The sequence below is a fragment of the Carcharhinus amblyrhynchos genome, chromosome 13 (assembly GCF_965287045.1).
Source record: "Carcharhinus amblyrhynchos chromosome 13, sCarAmb.v2.hapA, whole genome shotgun sequence".
Classification (NCBI taxonomy): Eukaryota; Metazoa; Chordata; class Chondrichthyes; order Carcharhiniformes; family Carcharhinidae; genus Carcharhinus; species Carcharhinus amblyrhynchos.
Genome location: NC_137336.1, coordinates 37,470,013 through 37,486,302, shown reverse-complemented (window position 1 = coordinate 37,486,302; position 16,290 = coordinate 37,470,013). Strand labels below are relative to the sequence as shown.

General features: G+C 41.3%; 1 protein-coding gene across 1 annotated transcript in view; it reads left to right on the top strand.

Moving 5' to 3' along the window:
- LOC145351497 (PH and SEC7 domain-containing protein 2-like) overlaps nt 1–16,290 on the top strand; it is a 124,881-nt gene that overhangs the window by 59,505 nt on the left and 49,086 nt on the right. Inside the window, exon 8 of the mRNA XM_080201096.1 lies at nt 2,069–2,071. Coding sequence (XP_080057222.1) covers nt 2,069–2,071 — 3 coding nt within the window. The remainder of the gene's footprint in view (nt 1–2,068; nt 2,072–16,290) is intronic.

Here is a 16,290-nt window from a genome sequence, read left to right as displayed (position 1 = left end):
ATTCTAATTTAGATTAAACCAGTGGTTTGCTCTATTATAGTCCTTGAGGTAACTTGCCCTGTTATAGCCCTGAATGTAAGTGGGTATCGCTTGCCTACCAGATCGAGGCTGACTGGACAGAAAAGCTGTGGAACTTGAGACTACTGAAAGATGAATGAGTCTGTGGAACTCTTGCAAGGGACATTTATCCAACAGCCTGTTGGGGGCTTGGTTCCCTCAACCATCTCAAAGTGAATATAGTTGGAAGCCCTCACAAGCAAAGCATCTGGCTGATGTAGTTGTGAGCTGCAGATGGTGAGATTCTACGTATGTCAGTAACTGAACCCTAAAAGAAACTGCATGTAAAAAAGTTGAGGGCTGTAGTCACCTTGACAGCCAAGGCAACGATAGCCATTGCTTCTCTTGACATGAGGTCTGCTTTCAAGAGCCCACCTGCTGCATAAACCTGAGCCTTCAGAGTGTGAGCAGCAGAACCCATGCTGAGGTATCGCCCCCTCCAATGATCATCCTCTCTGTTTCATCCATTTTCATGTGGCTGAAGAGAAGGCAGCTGCTGGTGCTGGCATTGCTACTTTTGTTACTTTGGCAGCTGAGCTGGGGCACACCATACTTCCTCCTCAGAGATCTAACCAACTGTTGAATATGTAGACCCCATGTCACAGGGAACTTTCACAGTCAATAAGATAATAATATCAAGTGGTATCCGAGACCATTGATCGAAGTTACACAGTGTTGCTGTCCTCAAAAAAATCAGTGAGTTTAGGCTGAAAGAACTACACCTGTGAGTGGAAATCTTTTAATTTGACTGACCACAGGCTTGCTTGTTTCGCGCTTTGTAATGCTCATATCAAATTAGTTTTTCACTATGATTACTTCCCATTGTACACCCACCTTCCACCAAACTGGGGAATTGTAAACACAGCATTTAACATATGCGCTGTTGGGAAAGAAAGATTCCATGCTTTAAAAGGCTCAATTGTTTCCCCCCAGATCCTTTGGGTTCCCCACTGGAATTCAAAGCCATTCCAGAATAAGCTGGACAAGGATCAAATCACATCGGAATCTTGAACAGACGTCCTCTCCAGGACTTTCCCACCCCTAAGTCTACCTCCACCAAGCTGGAAAAATTCTAACCTGCATTTATTTAATAGCCTTAGCTTTTAATAACACTGATTATGTTGAATTAAACTCTTTCTTAGATGATGGTGCTTTATAGCAACTGTGGAGGTTCATATATAAAGGACGAGAAATAATTAGCACTTACTGGGCTATTCATATAGCAATTGTATACTTTCCAAACAGAACAAATTAATTTTCAAAAGAAGTCCTGGAATGAGAGTCAGTAAGGGAGAAATTGGGCTGTGTAGCACTAATTTAACAGGCACTATACACCCTCCCAATGTTCAAACATTGGGAGCACCCTGGCATCGAGAAACATGGCAGATGCCACATTTGGTAAAGTGGGTTGAACACATGCAATTATTACCGTCAGTAACATGCAAAACAGACAGATTATGACTTCAGTCAGTCTGCTGATTTGACCCCAATGCTGCCATTTACAAACTTCATGTTTCAGTCTAAACCCTGCGCAATCTTGCTCAACACATGTTAAATGGAATGAAGGAGTCCCCCTTCCACATCAGGCCTATTTAAAAGAATTATGAACTACTTGCAGGTTGGTTGCTGGATTCTTCATGCTTGCTGCTGGTGCAGCTGTGCCTGTTTCTGAAGTTTTTCTATTCTTGGTTAATGTTTGAATAGTCTACCAGGAATGGCCTGGCTGGGTATTGAAGTATATTTTTTATTGATTTTAAAGATTGTGCTGACATGAATGACCTGATGGGGCTTTTTCTGCGAATTAAGCATGACTGGCAAAATAAAGAGGGGCTTGTGTAGAGTGGGACAAGCTACAAGAAATGATGCAGGTGGATGGAGGAAACAGGCCATATCTGCTGAGGGTCTTTAGGAAGCAATTGATGTGCACCAATTTTCATAAGGACCAATGCTTGCGATGTCTCTGCTTCACAAAATAGGTTATGATTGAAATCTGCCAATTGCTGCAGTCAAGGTTGTCAAGCTGACAGGAGCTCTTAATGTTTAATGTATCCTACTCCTTTCAAGGTGACTGCTGGAGATATAAACAACATCTCACAATTTGTAATAATCGCTGCACAAAAATGTCACTGAGGCTCTCTATACACAGAGACAGGTTCATCTCATTCCCTTTTGTCAGAGACAAGCAGGTGGAACGAGGATCAGGGTTTACAGGGTTTGTCGGCTTTCCCTGTTTTGACTGTATATATACTGCCTTGCATGGGTCTCAAGAAACATTGGCCATTTTCATGATTCAAAGTGATTCCACTTTCCTCAACTCAAAAAGCACACTTTTACATTGAACTGGAAACAATACCAACATGTGAGGGAGTTAAGATATGGACATTGGATGGCCAGACACACAGGAAAGCTAAAAGCAGAGAAGTTGGTGGGCAAAGACCTAGATGCAGCCACAAAGAGAAAGCAGACAGACAGAGGAACACACTGATTTTTTGTGAGGCAAAGAAGCAAATCTCTCTCAGGAAGGGGTCTGTTTATCTGTCTGGCAGGAAAGGAGATGGGAGCTTTGGAAACACTCTGTGAACTGGCTAAAAAGGTCAAAAACTTGGAAAGCTTTGTGAATAGGTCAGAGAGACTAAAAAACTGGATGTTTTCCCAGAGATGGTGAAACTGAATCAGAGGGTTCCTGGTTGGTCAGTTGAAAAATAACTCAAGCTACATCACCAGGGTTGTTGTGACCCAAGAGCGAGAGGGTTTGCAGAAGTGTGCCTTGCTGATAATTATTGCATCCGTGAAACTCTGAGGTGAAAGCTATTGTTAGATGGGACTTCTGATCTATCATGCATGAAAAAGGAACAGCATATTGTGGAACGTTGTTGCTATATAGTGTCACATGTTCTCAGGAAGTGATGCAGTGCTTGTGGTTGTATGAAATATGTCTTTATTATCTCAATTATTTAAAGTGAAATTTACCATTTTAAAGTACCATTTTCCTGTTAATTCATGTTTCATTTGTGTTGGTTCCAATTTTTGTTAAAGTAAAAGCTACAAAAGATGAAATCTTGTAGGTAATTTCTTCTTTGGGACTCATTTGGTAAATTTGATTATTTTGCTTTCCTGTTTCTCCATTGGGGAATGATGACATTTGTTCTATATTCTTTAGATCTAAAGTGGGTTGCCAACATGTGCTTAAATTGAAATCCATTTGCAACAGTTTTGCCTGTTCACTGAATCTATCATTATCCCTTTGTAATGTTGTGCTTCCATTTATGCTACTTACAATACCACCTGATGTGTGGCTTTCACAAGTTGTTAATAAATAATTTACTAAATACATGAGATTCCAACAGACATCCTTTTTGGACAACTTAGTCACATCCTGCCAATTAAAGTACTTACTCATTAACTCCACTCTCTACTAATTTGCCTTCAATTCCATGATTTTAACTAACAGTGTCATGTGAGAGACATTTTCAAATGACTTGTGGAAGTCTATCAGAAGCTGCAATACAGTGTATTCCACAATGTGGTAATGGAGATGACCTCTGTTCTACCTTAGAAAGAATGGGCTCCAAGGTTTTGCAAAGTTTGTGCTGATCCTCTCCTTTCTCCTTGAAATTGAACACTTTTTTTGGCTTTCCCAATACACCAAATATTTGATTATAAACACAAATCAGCCTTCACCTGTAGTCTGGTCCCTCTTCTGCAGCATAACCAATATGTGACCAAACCCTCAGGAGTTGGCACCTGAGCTACCTTTATCCCCTGTCCTGGATCCTGCATATTTGTACCTGGTGTCTCACCACATGTAGATTGCAGCTCTGTTCTAGCCACTAAAACCAATGCAATGTCAGTGTCTGAACTGAACCAGCTGACAGCACATTCTAACTGTGGGTTTCCCAGTGTTGGGAGGGGTGGATTCAATGGAAAATCCCATTGACAGTCCTGGGACCAGAATGCTGGCCAATTGCGGGCTGCCTCCACTGCCGAGAAACACACTAACATGCTCTGGGTGGGGAGGGGGGAAAGGGCCCCCAGTGTCTGCTAATTTTCACTGCCTTCATCCCTTTCTTCACTGAGTGGAAATGTTCTAGCTCTTGGCTATCTGAAATGTAATAGAGACAATGATTTGCTTGTGGCAATTGAGAGAGGAGAAAGTGGGACGGGTGTTCTTACCTCATCTGCACATTGTAACTTGAAAGAGATTCTGGAGTGAGGGAAAAGTCTGAAGGAAGGAAGATCATGTGTATAGAAACCCTCAGTGGCCATGGCCTCAGTGATGTCCCTTCCCATCATGGCCAGCACTGTCTCCTTGATGAGATTTAAAACATGCAACATGCTTGGCAAATTACATCCCTCCACCTTTCCACCTATTCCACTAAGACCTTAATGCACTATCTAAAAACTTTTGTCCTTGCTTTCTCCCTTGTTTGGCCATCACTCAAAGCATTACAGCCCAAATTGTTTTTTGAAAAATATCCACAGTGCACTTTCCTTTAAACAGTGCAGTCTGCTTTTAAGTAGCATTTGTTTCTGAGGCTACAGCTGTTTGCGCAGCCAATGAACAGAATGCAGCAGTGATTTAAAAGAGTAGACAGCATTGATTTATCATGCAATGAATAGGTGGTGGCTAATCATGCACTGCAATCTCTTTGCCTGGTTCCAGGAGTTAGTCAATTTCTCCTCTCCGAAAAAGTCCATTGCACTTGGGGTGTACTGTCGCTTGCAGTGGTGGTTTGCCCAGGCTAGGCTAGAGTAAAGTCTCGGGGTAGCTACTGAGGTTAAACCGAAGCTTTACCTGATGCAAAGATGAAGCCCAGGATGGGGTGCAATGCCTCATCCTGTCAGCTTGGTTCTTCCTCACGTGGGACCATTAATTGGATTCAATTAGAATTTGTTTTTTTTTTGAATGGAATAAAAGTAAGTAGAAAAAAACGTAAATTTGCCATTAAGATTCGAGAAAATGCTCCAGACGACACAAATTAATTTGTTGTAGTCTGATATAGACTGTTCTAGAAAGATAGTGATAATGAATAAATTGAAATAAGGGACAGAAATTTGCAGCAAATCACCTGAAGAGTCAATGGGTAATGCATCCCAGCTGATTACAGTAGCACCATAGCTATTTAGATGCTGGAGATAGGACTTTCATACCCCACTAAGGGTGCAGATGATGTTGGTGGGGGTCTTGATAGAGAGGCCAGAGAGAGAGGGAGCAGCTGCAGAGGTAAGACCTTGGGAGTGGATCCAAAATGGAAAGGGGCCTTTTGAAGAGATGCTCCCTTCTTCATACCAGAGGCCCAAACAGAGTGACCTGCTCAGCATTCTCCCTACCCTGAGCTCCTTTTGCCAGCCACAAAACTGAGCCCAAGGTGCGAAATATCCCTTAAAGATCAATAATTGGCAATTAAGGGCATCAATTAAAGTGACAATGGACAGGTGGGTCAGGCCTGGTCCACTTCATGCATAATTTTAGACAGGAGGGCGGCAGAAAGGCCACCTAGAAAATTCTATGGGCCCTTAGAACCTAGGAACATAAGTCTTGGGAGCTGGGGTTGGCCATTCAGCCCTTTGAGCCAGCTCCACACTTCAATAAGATCATGGGTGATTTAGTTTTGGTTTCAGTTCCACTTTGCTGCTTGCCCCTACATAACCCTTGACACCCTTCATTGAAAAATTGGACTCAGGAGCAGACTTAAGAGCCTGCAAACCCACTAATGGGCGACCAAAACATACTACCCAATATATGATCAAATATAAATGCTGAAATACAGGTTTGGAGCAGAATATGAACAAATACATGTGGTACATGACTAATTTTCACTGTGGTATTTCACTAAGAACAACCCACATTCAGGGAATAGGTGGCCTTGTTGCACAGTGGACAGTGTCCCAGCTTCTGTGCCAGAAGCTCTGGATTCAAGTCCGATCCCAGGACTCGATGGCTGAAGAAGGTACATTCATAACAGGGCCAAATACATTTCAACTTGTCAATGCTCCCAACATATGGCAATGCAGGTAGTTAAAGCTAGACGGATTCCTTGGCAACTGTGCAATAGAAAGAAATTGAAACCTCTCCCATCATTATCCATAGCTTCAGGCAATAACACATATGTGAAAGTGTACCTTGTCACAGACACTCGGACTCCTTGGCGTGTCAGTTGGCTAGATGATTGTGTGAATCAGACTGGTGCCAACAGCATGGGGTTATTGGAAATTACAGTAGATTTGCTACGTTCAAGTTTAGAAAATATAGGAGAGCAAATTGAATATTGGAACTTATAACCAGAACAATGCTAAATGACTACACTTTGATTCATTCTTAGTTTTGGTGGAGGATATGAAAAAGAAAAATGGGAATGATATCAAGGGTAATGGGAGTGGGCTATAAGGAAACATTAGAAAATATTAAAGTGGAAAATGTTGCAATGCTACTGGATAAAGGTATAAAAAATTGAAACTATATAGGTAAGGTGAACCCAGTATATTACTTCAAGATATGCCAGGCCAATGGGTCAAGAGGACATCAATGTAATTGTGGAAAATTAAACCAAAACATAAGAAAATTGTATTTCCTTTAATGGGTGATTTCAATTTGCAATCATCTCTCAGTTAAGAGTGCAGTTAAAATAATTTAAGAGTGTTACAAATGCAGTTGAAAGCAAAGCTGGATAAATGGGCATATTTATGGTGCAAGCTCCAATAGATCAAATTATATTCTCAAACCTCTGTTCTTTCTTAAGTTTTTAAATTTTTTTTAATGGTTGTCATTAATGTTTTGCAGGATTGGAGGCAATAGTTTGTAATGTTACCTGAATTTCTCTAACGTATACTTCCAGTACTCTCCCATAAACCTGATGCTTGTAATCTGTTGTGAGCCAAGTACAATAGGGAGTATGTAACGTTGCATTGACATTCTCCAGCCTCCATTAGACCTGGTAACCTCCACTAGGAGAAATTTAACCAGCTGCATGTTAGATACTAACTTTTCTTTTACCTTTGTATCCTTTCTGATTTCCTGCGTTATTCTGGATCCTATATTTGGTGTCTCAGGTGGTAAGTGTAGTTCTGCTTAGTGCATGATTGTTGAAGTTAATGCAAACATCTGGTTATTTCCATCTCATGAACATTCACTTCTTCCAAATTCCATAAAATCAATGTATTCCATTTAATTTTGCTGATGATGAAAAATGCCTTCGTACGTGACAGTTTAGCTGGGTAGCAGAGAACCTTTCTATTGAATCACTAACATGATAGAAATATTTCTAATAAAAAGGATAAGGGGATATGGGGAAAAGGTGGGAAGGTGGATTTGAGATCAGGGAGAGATCAGCCATGATCTGATTGAATAGCAGAGTAGGCTCGAAGGGCTGAATTGGCCTACTTCTGCTCCTAATTCCTATGTCCCATTGATTGTGTTTTTGGTTCTGAATATTTGGTTGAAAGTGTAAACCAAAGTCATTCGCTGAGATATTATCTCTGTGGTGAGATAAAACCACAAAGAAATCTTTTACTGGTAAGTAATACATTAGGCCAGATTTCTAAACTGATCCTAAACTGCAGCATTAGTGAAGCAGCTATGCCACTTTTATACAATTTTATAGCAAATTAGTACTTGTAGAAAATTCTGTTTTTACGTTTTCTTGAGAGTGCTAGTTATTTTTGAAGACTTTCCCTGAATTGTATTTTAAAGTACTTTTGTAGCTGAACATGTATGTTTTCAGCAGTGTTCTTGATCATATATGATTCTTTCCACTTAGTAGAAATAGCTATAGCTACTTTAGGCAGTATTTACGTAAGTTTATGCTCATGAACTAAAACATCAACTGAGGCAATTACTAGGGATTGTAGAGGAACAGAATAAATTAACTTGAATTATAATGGCCTGTATGAATGTATTAGTTGCTACACAACATTGATCAATGAGCTACAGCTATGTAATTTGTAATGTGCACTTTTAATACGGTAATGTACATTTTTTTTGTTGCTGTCACTTTCTGTTTTGTATGGAGTCCCTACATGTGCCCTGCTTTCTTGGCTATACTTTTATATCTAATAATTATATAAATTCCAAATAGTTTTTTTCTAGCCACAGAATGTTTAATGTTGCAGTCAACAATTATCTGATTCATTCACTCATTCGATCATTCATTTTCATTCTCCTGCATGGTGCAACCTCATTGATATTTTAATTAAATTTTATTTGAGTATACGTGTAAGAACTATCAGATTCGTTGAAATAGTTGTGGTTGTGAAATATACTACTTAACATTTGCAATTTGGTTGAATATGTGGAATTTAAGTGACCGTATATAAATTACACGTGCCAATATTTGTTCTCAGCTGTGTTTATGAAGTTAATTTCGCTAACCTCAACAGGTTCTTGTCTTCACCGCGACCTTTTCCCAGTGTTACTTAAAATTCCTAACAGAAATGGTTGGGCCAATGAGCCTAGGCTTCAACTGACACTCTTTTACCTGTCTTCCAACATTTGCAGGAGTGTATTAGAGTCAATTTTCCTATTGGTGCATTTATTGCAAATATCTGTTCCTCAACTCTGGTGGGCAAAAAAAATCTATCCTTATCATCTGAATGGAGATATCCTGCTACTCTATAAAGCGTGATCTCATAACTGAAAGTGGTATTTGCATCCATTGGAGGACGGTTTTGTATAGATTTTAAAAATATAATTTCCAATATATTCAACACATCCTTAACCCTCTAATATTGGCACATAATAGAGAAATGTATTTCAATTAGCATTGCATGTAATTAAAACTCTGTTATGTTGAAATGTACCCATTTGAAAGAAAAGCTTCCAATTGGAAAATAACTGAAATTCAAAATACTTCAGTTTCATAACATTTTTGAAAAGATTTTTGGTGGCAACCTAGTATTTATGATGGTGAATTTCTGCCATGTTAAAAATGGGAATACAAGCACTATGATTATGATATTGGGCAATTTATTTCCAACACAATTTATCCATCAAATTGGTAGCATAATACAATATTGTGAAAAATACTTTTGGGGAAAAATTTAATGTTGATATTTGGGGGTTCCTGCTGAAATATTGGATGCCATTAATTGCCCACTTAAGGGGCTCAGTTGGCACTGAGTGGGCCATCCATGAGCTTTCCCATTTCCAATTTAATCATTCCCATCTGCCACCCTCCCATCCAATAAATACCACCCTTTCTACCAAATTTGCCTCGGGGAGGGCATTAAGTGTTCAGTTTCTTTGCACTACATAAAAAGTAGTTTTGCGAATGTTCTATGACTTTAAATTACAAGCATCATAGTTGCAAAAAGCAATCAAAAGAACAAATGAGCTGGTCAGAATAAGTGTGGAATATGTTCTAGCCATGGTACTTCAGTGAAGGAATATTGACATGATAAATAAATCATATATCAAAATGCGCTAGTCTGATCTCAGGATTCTGAGATCGGGCTCATTAGTTCCGCACAATAAACTTCTGGCCTGTTGCTAGCAGTTCACTGGTGGAGAGGGATAAATAATGTGCAGTGCAACTCTTAAAGGTGTTAATTATTACTTAAAGAAGTGTTTGTACTGTGACAAATATTATAGTAGAATGGTTAATTGTAGCTTTTAGGCAGACCTAAATAGAATTATGTTGTTTGTAATGCAGTTTCCATAGTTAGCACCTACAGCTTTTGGACAGGTGTTGGGAGCACATTTAATGAAAAATTGTAATTAAATGAAATTTAGAGGGATAACCATAGTTGAACAGGGAATGTCATAGGAGTGTAATAAAATTCCGGAAGCATTTACAGTACCTTAAGAACCATCTCAAACTCAACAGCCTTTTCTAAGACTCGGCACGGGGAGCTAGAAAGTGAATGAGATCTCCAACTTCAAGATTGGTCCATCAGTTCTCTGCTCTACTTTCTGAGGTGGTTGCACAAAAGTTGCCCTCTCCATGCCTGCAAGGAAGAAAAAGCAAATTTCGAACAAGTGCAACCCATTTACATCACTGGCTATCCATTTACAGCATGGTAACTCCAAGTTTTCCTGAAGCAGATGGCACAGTTCCACATCTGCCTTTTCTTTACTTATATCTGATGTGACAGTTCCATATGATCACTGCCTGTGTCCTATATTAGAACTTGTAGAAATTTTTGGTGGTTTCCTTTTGTTATGGCCAACCAGGCTATGTTGAACATGATTATCTCAGAACCTTCATGCAGTGGCTACCTTATTTCATGCTGTATCATTTAACACATGACATACTACAGTTGAGGTGTTTCTCAGAAAGCATCTGATTTCTGGCTGGACAAGTATTCATCTATTCTGATGGTGTCATTGGTCTTCTATCTAAATTCCTTTGGGAAGAGACACCTCTTATGCCTTATTTGTTTACAAAAGTGACAGGTACAGGTGTACAGATTCTGATAAGCATTTTCAGGTAGCTTGATTTGGTTGGCATTCTATTCTTGCCCATACATCTGAAAAGGGAAGTTCTATTGCAGTGGTAGTGATGCAAGGGGAGACATAAATAATACACAATAATTAACACAAACATCCCTGCGAGATGGAAAAGATGAAGAAAAGGAAACATTTAAGAAATGTATTTACTTTAACATAATTGTGCCATTTCCATGATCTCCCTTTGGGCTGAATTTTTCAAGGAGAGAAGTCCCACTGATAGGACTAATCATGAGAGTTTACCCTGCTTCAGTGGATTGTGGCACCATGGGGTGGCATTGTACTGATCAATTAAAGACGGTCCATGCCTTACAATCAGAGGGATGGCCATTCAGTGGCTTTGGCAGCAACACAATTGCCAAGCTACAGGACAATGAAGAGGCCTTCTCCGTGGTGAAATAACCTTCAAGAGAAGGATCTTTAAGCAAGTGGGGGCCAGGCAGGGAGGCCCTGGAAGTCGAGAGAAATGGCTCATATACAGACATTGCCGTTATAGAGGCCCTGTCATGACCTCTAGAGCATCCAGCAATGGTAGGCCCTCCCAACACGGGAAAAGTGTAAGTAGGTATTGATCCTTAATTGATCACGTAAATGGGTCCATGGGTAGCTGCACCACTGATAATATGCTATGGTGGTGAGAAGACTTAAGGTTATCTTCCTAACACCTTCCCCACCATGTTACCATACATTTTACCTCCCAGCTTGCTACAGAAAAAGAGTATTGTGGATGTACTTACACCACATGAAATGCAACATTTCGAGAAGATAGCTCACTACCTTCTCCAGGGCAATATACATTGGTAATAAATGCTGTGCCATTGTTTCTCACGTTTTGAGAATTAAAAATAAAGAAAGACAAAATTAATATTTAAGTAAATTGTCCATCTGAGTGAGCAGGGTGCTTCCATTGCCACTGGATCTGTCTACCTGAAACTGTCAAAGCAGACAGTCCAGTGGGGTGGAACTCGTACATTATTTTATCTCAGATGCCTATTTTAAGCTGCTACAATAGTCAACTAGGAGAAGAGAAACTAGGCTTGAGTGCACTGATATAATTGTATGCTGCTAATTACAATTTAAGTGCACAAAATGGGAGATGGTGGCATTGAATTAATGTCTCTGAACTAGTAACCCAGATGCTCAGATAAATGTTCCTGGGACATGGGATCAAATCCCATCACAGCACCCGGTGAGGTTTAAATTTAGCTATTAAATCTTAAATATAAAGCTAGTGTCAGTAATGCCCATGACAACAATCATTTTATTGGGCAGAATTTGTTGGAGAAAGAGATGGGCAGGCACTGAATGGAACAGGAAGCGAAGGTTCGAGTTTCTGCCTTTGGGATAGATACACCAAATTGTCTCGGCAGGTTGGAAGTGGGATGGCAGTGTCGATGGCAAGTGGTGAGGAGGTAACTGTAATGGACTTATAATGATTACTAATTAAAACACAAGGTTTTGCAATTAAATAATACCTAGGCTATTAAGTTGGAGGCGCATGGGAAACAAAGGCCTTCATGTTCGCGACTAATTAAAGCTGGCATGGAGGAGGCGTGACAGTCTTCGAGGTGGCAGCTGAGTGAGTCACTACTTGGAGGGATTGCAAGAAGAGAGCAGAGGAGGCTGAGCAGTAACATGAGAAGGATCGACAGTGAGCCAGGGAAGTTCAAGTGTGATTAAGGGTTCTCCAAGTTCAAGGGTGATCAAGGGAAGGTTTTCAATGGAAAGTCTAGGGTTATTAAGGGAAAGTTGAGAGCAATCGAGAGTGACCGAGGGAAAGCCCAGGGTGATTGAGAGGGGGTTAAGTGTGTACAAGGGAACGTTGAAGCTGATTGAGGGAGGATCGAGGGTGTTGAGGATAATCAAAAGATGGTTTTGGGTATTGAAGGAGGTGTCATGCAGTCAGCATCAAAGAGAAGCAGACTGTGAAGAATATCCTTCAGTCAGTTCTTGTTGAAAAAAGAGTCACATCACAGAAAAACCATAAGTTCATTGGTTGGTAAGAAACTGTGGTTAAGGATTGTCTATAAATTGCTGTAAATTAGAAAAGCATATATACTTTCAGCAAATAGCTGTACTTAACTGAGAAAGTTAGGGCCAAAATAATAACTAACAAAAATGGCATAAGGGAAGTAAAGTTCAGGCCTCCAAAGACTTAAGACATGAGGGGAGGCGATCTTATCAAACAATTCTAAGTCCAGGATGGGCAAGTAAATGGGAAAGCTGCTTGCCTGTTTTTTTTGGGTGAGTTCAAATCCCAAATCTTATGCACTTAGTGCATAATGGGCTAACCATTCCTCACCTGTAGGTGAATGGGACGGGACTTAAATCACCAGCCAACCTGCTGTAGCAGCAGAGGGCACTATTGCACATTTACAATGCCCCAACCCAGCCTCTCCCCCACCCCCCACCCCCCAGCTGTCACGGGGACCCGCAGGAGATTGTGAGCACTACATGCCCAGAAATAGACCAAGAGGCAACCCCACCTTTGTCATCGACCTTGCCAGGGGTGGGGAATCTCAGTAGCCTTCAGTCCTACCGCTGAGGTCATCATGATTGTTCCCTGTTCATAGGGACCAGGTGTTTTCCTCGCCGGGATGAGCCCGTCCTGGTGAGGCCACAAAGGCAAATGAGTTAGGACAATTGCGTCCTGGGCCCATTAAACCCAGGTAAAAGACATTTTACATCTATTTAAGAACATGGACAGGAGTAAGCCATCTGGCCCTTCGAGCCTGCTCCGCCATTCAATAAGGTCATGGCTGATCTTTTTGTGAACTCAACTCCACTTACCTGCCCGCTCATCATAACCCTCAATTCCTTTACTGTTCAAAAATGTATCTATCCTTGCTTAAAAACATTCAATGAGGTAGCCTCAACTGCTTCACTGGGCAGGGAATTCCACAAATTCACAATCCTTTGGGTGAAGAAGTTCCTCCTCGACTCAGTCCTAAACCTGCTCCCCCTTATTTTGAGGCCATGTCCCCTAGTTCTAGTTTCAACTGCTAGTGAAAACAACATCCCTGCTTCTATCTTATCTATTCCCTTCATAATTTCCTTCATGACTCGGAAGAGGGGACTGAAGAGTGGGTTAGTAAATTTGCTGATGACACCAAGATTGGTGGAGTGGTGGATGAGGTGGAGGGCTCTTGTAGGCTGCAAAGAAACATTGATAAGATGCAGAGCGTGGCAGATGGAGTTTAACCCTGAAAAGTGCAAAGTGATTCATTGTGGTAGGACAAACTTAAATGCAGATTACAGGGTCAACGGCAGGGTTCTGAGGAATGTGGAGGAGCAGAGAGATCTTGGGGTTCATATCCACAGAAAGGTTGCCACTCAAGTGGATAGAGCTGTGAAGAAGGCTTATCATGTGTTAACGTTTATTAATAGGGGGTTTGAGTTTAAGAGCCGTGGGGCTATGCTGCAACTATACCGGACCTCGGTGAGACCACATTTGGAATATTGTGTGCAGACCTGGCCACCTCACTATAAGAAGGATGTGGAAGCATTGGAGAGAGTGCAGAGGAGATTTACCAGCTGCCTGGTTTGGAGGGTAAGTCTTAGGAGGAAAGGCTGAGGGAGCTGGGACTTTTCTCTTTAGAGTGGAGGAGGATGAGAGGCGACTTAATAGAGGTTTATAAGATGATGAGGGGGATAGATTGAGTGGACGTGCAGAGATTATTTCCTCGGGTGGATGTAGCTGTTACTAAGGGGCAAAACTATAAGGTTCATGATGGGAGAAATAGGAGGGATATCCGAGGTAGGTTCTTCACTCAGAGTGGTTGGGGTGTGAAATGCACTGCCTGCTGTAATAGTGGAGTCGGACACTTTCGGAACTTCAAGCGGTTATTGGATAAGCACATGGAGCACACAAGAATAGTCGGGAGTGGAATAGCTTGATCTTGGGTTTGTACCTAACTTGGCACAATACCGAGGGTCAAAAGGCCTTGTACTGTGCTGCACTGTTCTATGTTCTAATTTTATATATTTCTATAAGATCTCCCCCCATTCTTCTGAATTCCAATGAGTATAACTCCAGTCTACTCGGTCTCGCCTCATAAGCCAACCCTCTCAACTCAGAATCAACTTGGTGAATCTCCTCTGCACCTCCTCTAATGCCAGTATATCCTTTCTCAAGTCAGGAGACCAAAACTGCGCACAGTACTCCAGGTGTGGCCTCACCAGCACCTGATATAGCTGCAACATAACCTTGCTGTTTTTGAACTCCATCCCTCTAGCAATGAATAAATTATTCAGCCTGTCGCTGGAAATGGGTGAGAGGCTGGTCGCGCTGGATATCTGGTGCCGGTAAGATCATGAGAGGCGAGAAGTGACCCACCCATCCAGAAGCAATTGTGGCACAAATGGCCAGTTAATAGCCTCTGCCTGCCACCATTGACAGTTCACCAGGTGAGCCATGTGCCTCTGGCAGGTTCGGAGGCGATGTACAGAGCATGAAGTTGCTTGGTCAGAATTCTCTCTAATTCCCACTTGCCGTTACCCCACAGTGATTTTATGCTGGGGCGGGCAAGGCCTCAGATTGGAAGCCTATCTTTACCCCAGTTAAGGCTCCAAGTGCCCAATTAATGACCACTTCAGTTCTGTTTCTTGCCCAGCCTCAATTTTTAGGTTGGTGGGCAAATACAGCTTAAGGGGAGAAACCTGGAAATAAGGAATGTTAGATCTTGGACAAGAAGGGGGCTGGATGACTGCCTCCATCTGACTGGAGGCTCTCTCCCCTTAAGGACTGGTGAGCTGGTGACCTTAGAACCTTACTCTGCGCAGCAACACCCCCCACCCTCCCCCCCCCACCACCCCTCCCAACTCCCCAGCTCCCAACCTTTAGTTTTGGAGGGAGGGTCATAAAATCACTGACGTAGATTGATTCTGGGACTCTGGTGCAGTTGGGGCACCAGATTCTTCTGCTTCCATCTTGGAATCCGTATCCTTATTATCCAAAGGGGCAGCTGTAGAGTCAGCTTCAAATGGTGGCCTGACACTGGCAGCAGCCGTCCCCATGGCTAATAACAAGGCCTGTACTAGCAAAGACTCCTTAATCCTGAGGTGGCCTATGTGCTTCCTCACAACTTTGCTCTGCACTTTTACATTATAAGACATTATAAGGCCTACATTCTCTGTTATGATCCCAGTTACTCAACTGAGATTTTCTGAAGTTCCTCATGTGAACCAGATCGCTGATTTTGAACTTTTTTTCTGTCCTTGCAGAATTATGATTATTATTCTGGTTCTCTTGATGCCCATTCAGAAGTACCTGAGCCATCAGAAGGTTTACCAGATTTTATAGGGGGTTTTCATTAGCCATATTCATATTTCTCTGGGTAATAGCGGTTAAAATGACTCCCTGAATTTAAAAAATAAAATCTGGAGAGAATTATAGTGAACACTACCTTCAGCCTTTCATTTTCAATACTGTAATATTGTCATTAGTCATGCCACAGATCCTTTGCCTTTGAATTCTTCATCTCTTCTCAAAATTTTACAGTAGGAATATTCAGTTCTCAGCACTTCCCTAACTGGAGCCAAGTTTCTGCCAAAACTATAGCAATATGCCTCGTCTTAGTAGTTGGTTTCACTATTATCCAATTTTATTCCTAATGCTTCAGGCATGCATCCATGGACACTTCAGTCCTATCTCATATTATTCCTTAGTACTTTTATCCCATCTAGTTTTGTCTGTTTTTCTACTTTTATCTTTGCAACTCTACTCAATGCCTCTCCATCTGCCCTCAGGTAAGTCTGACTTATTACGGAAGTTTATAATCAGAAAGTTT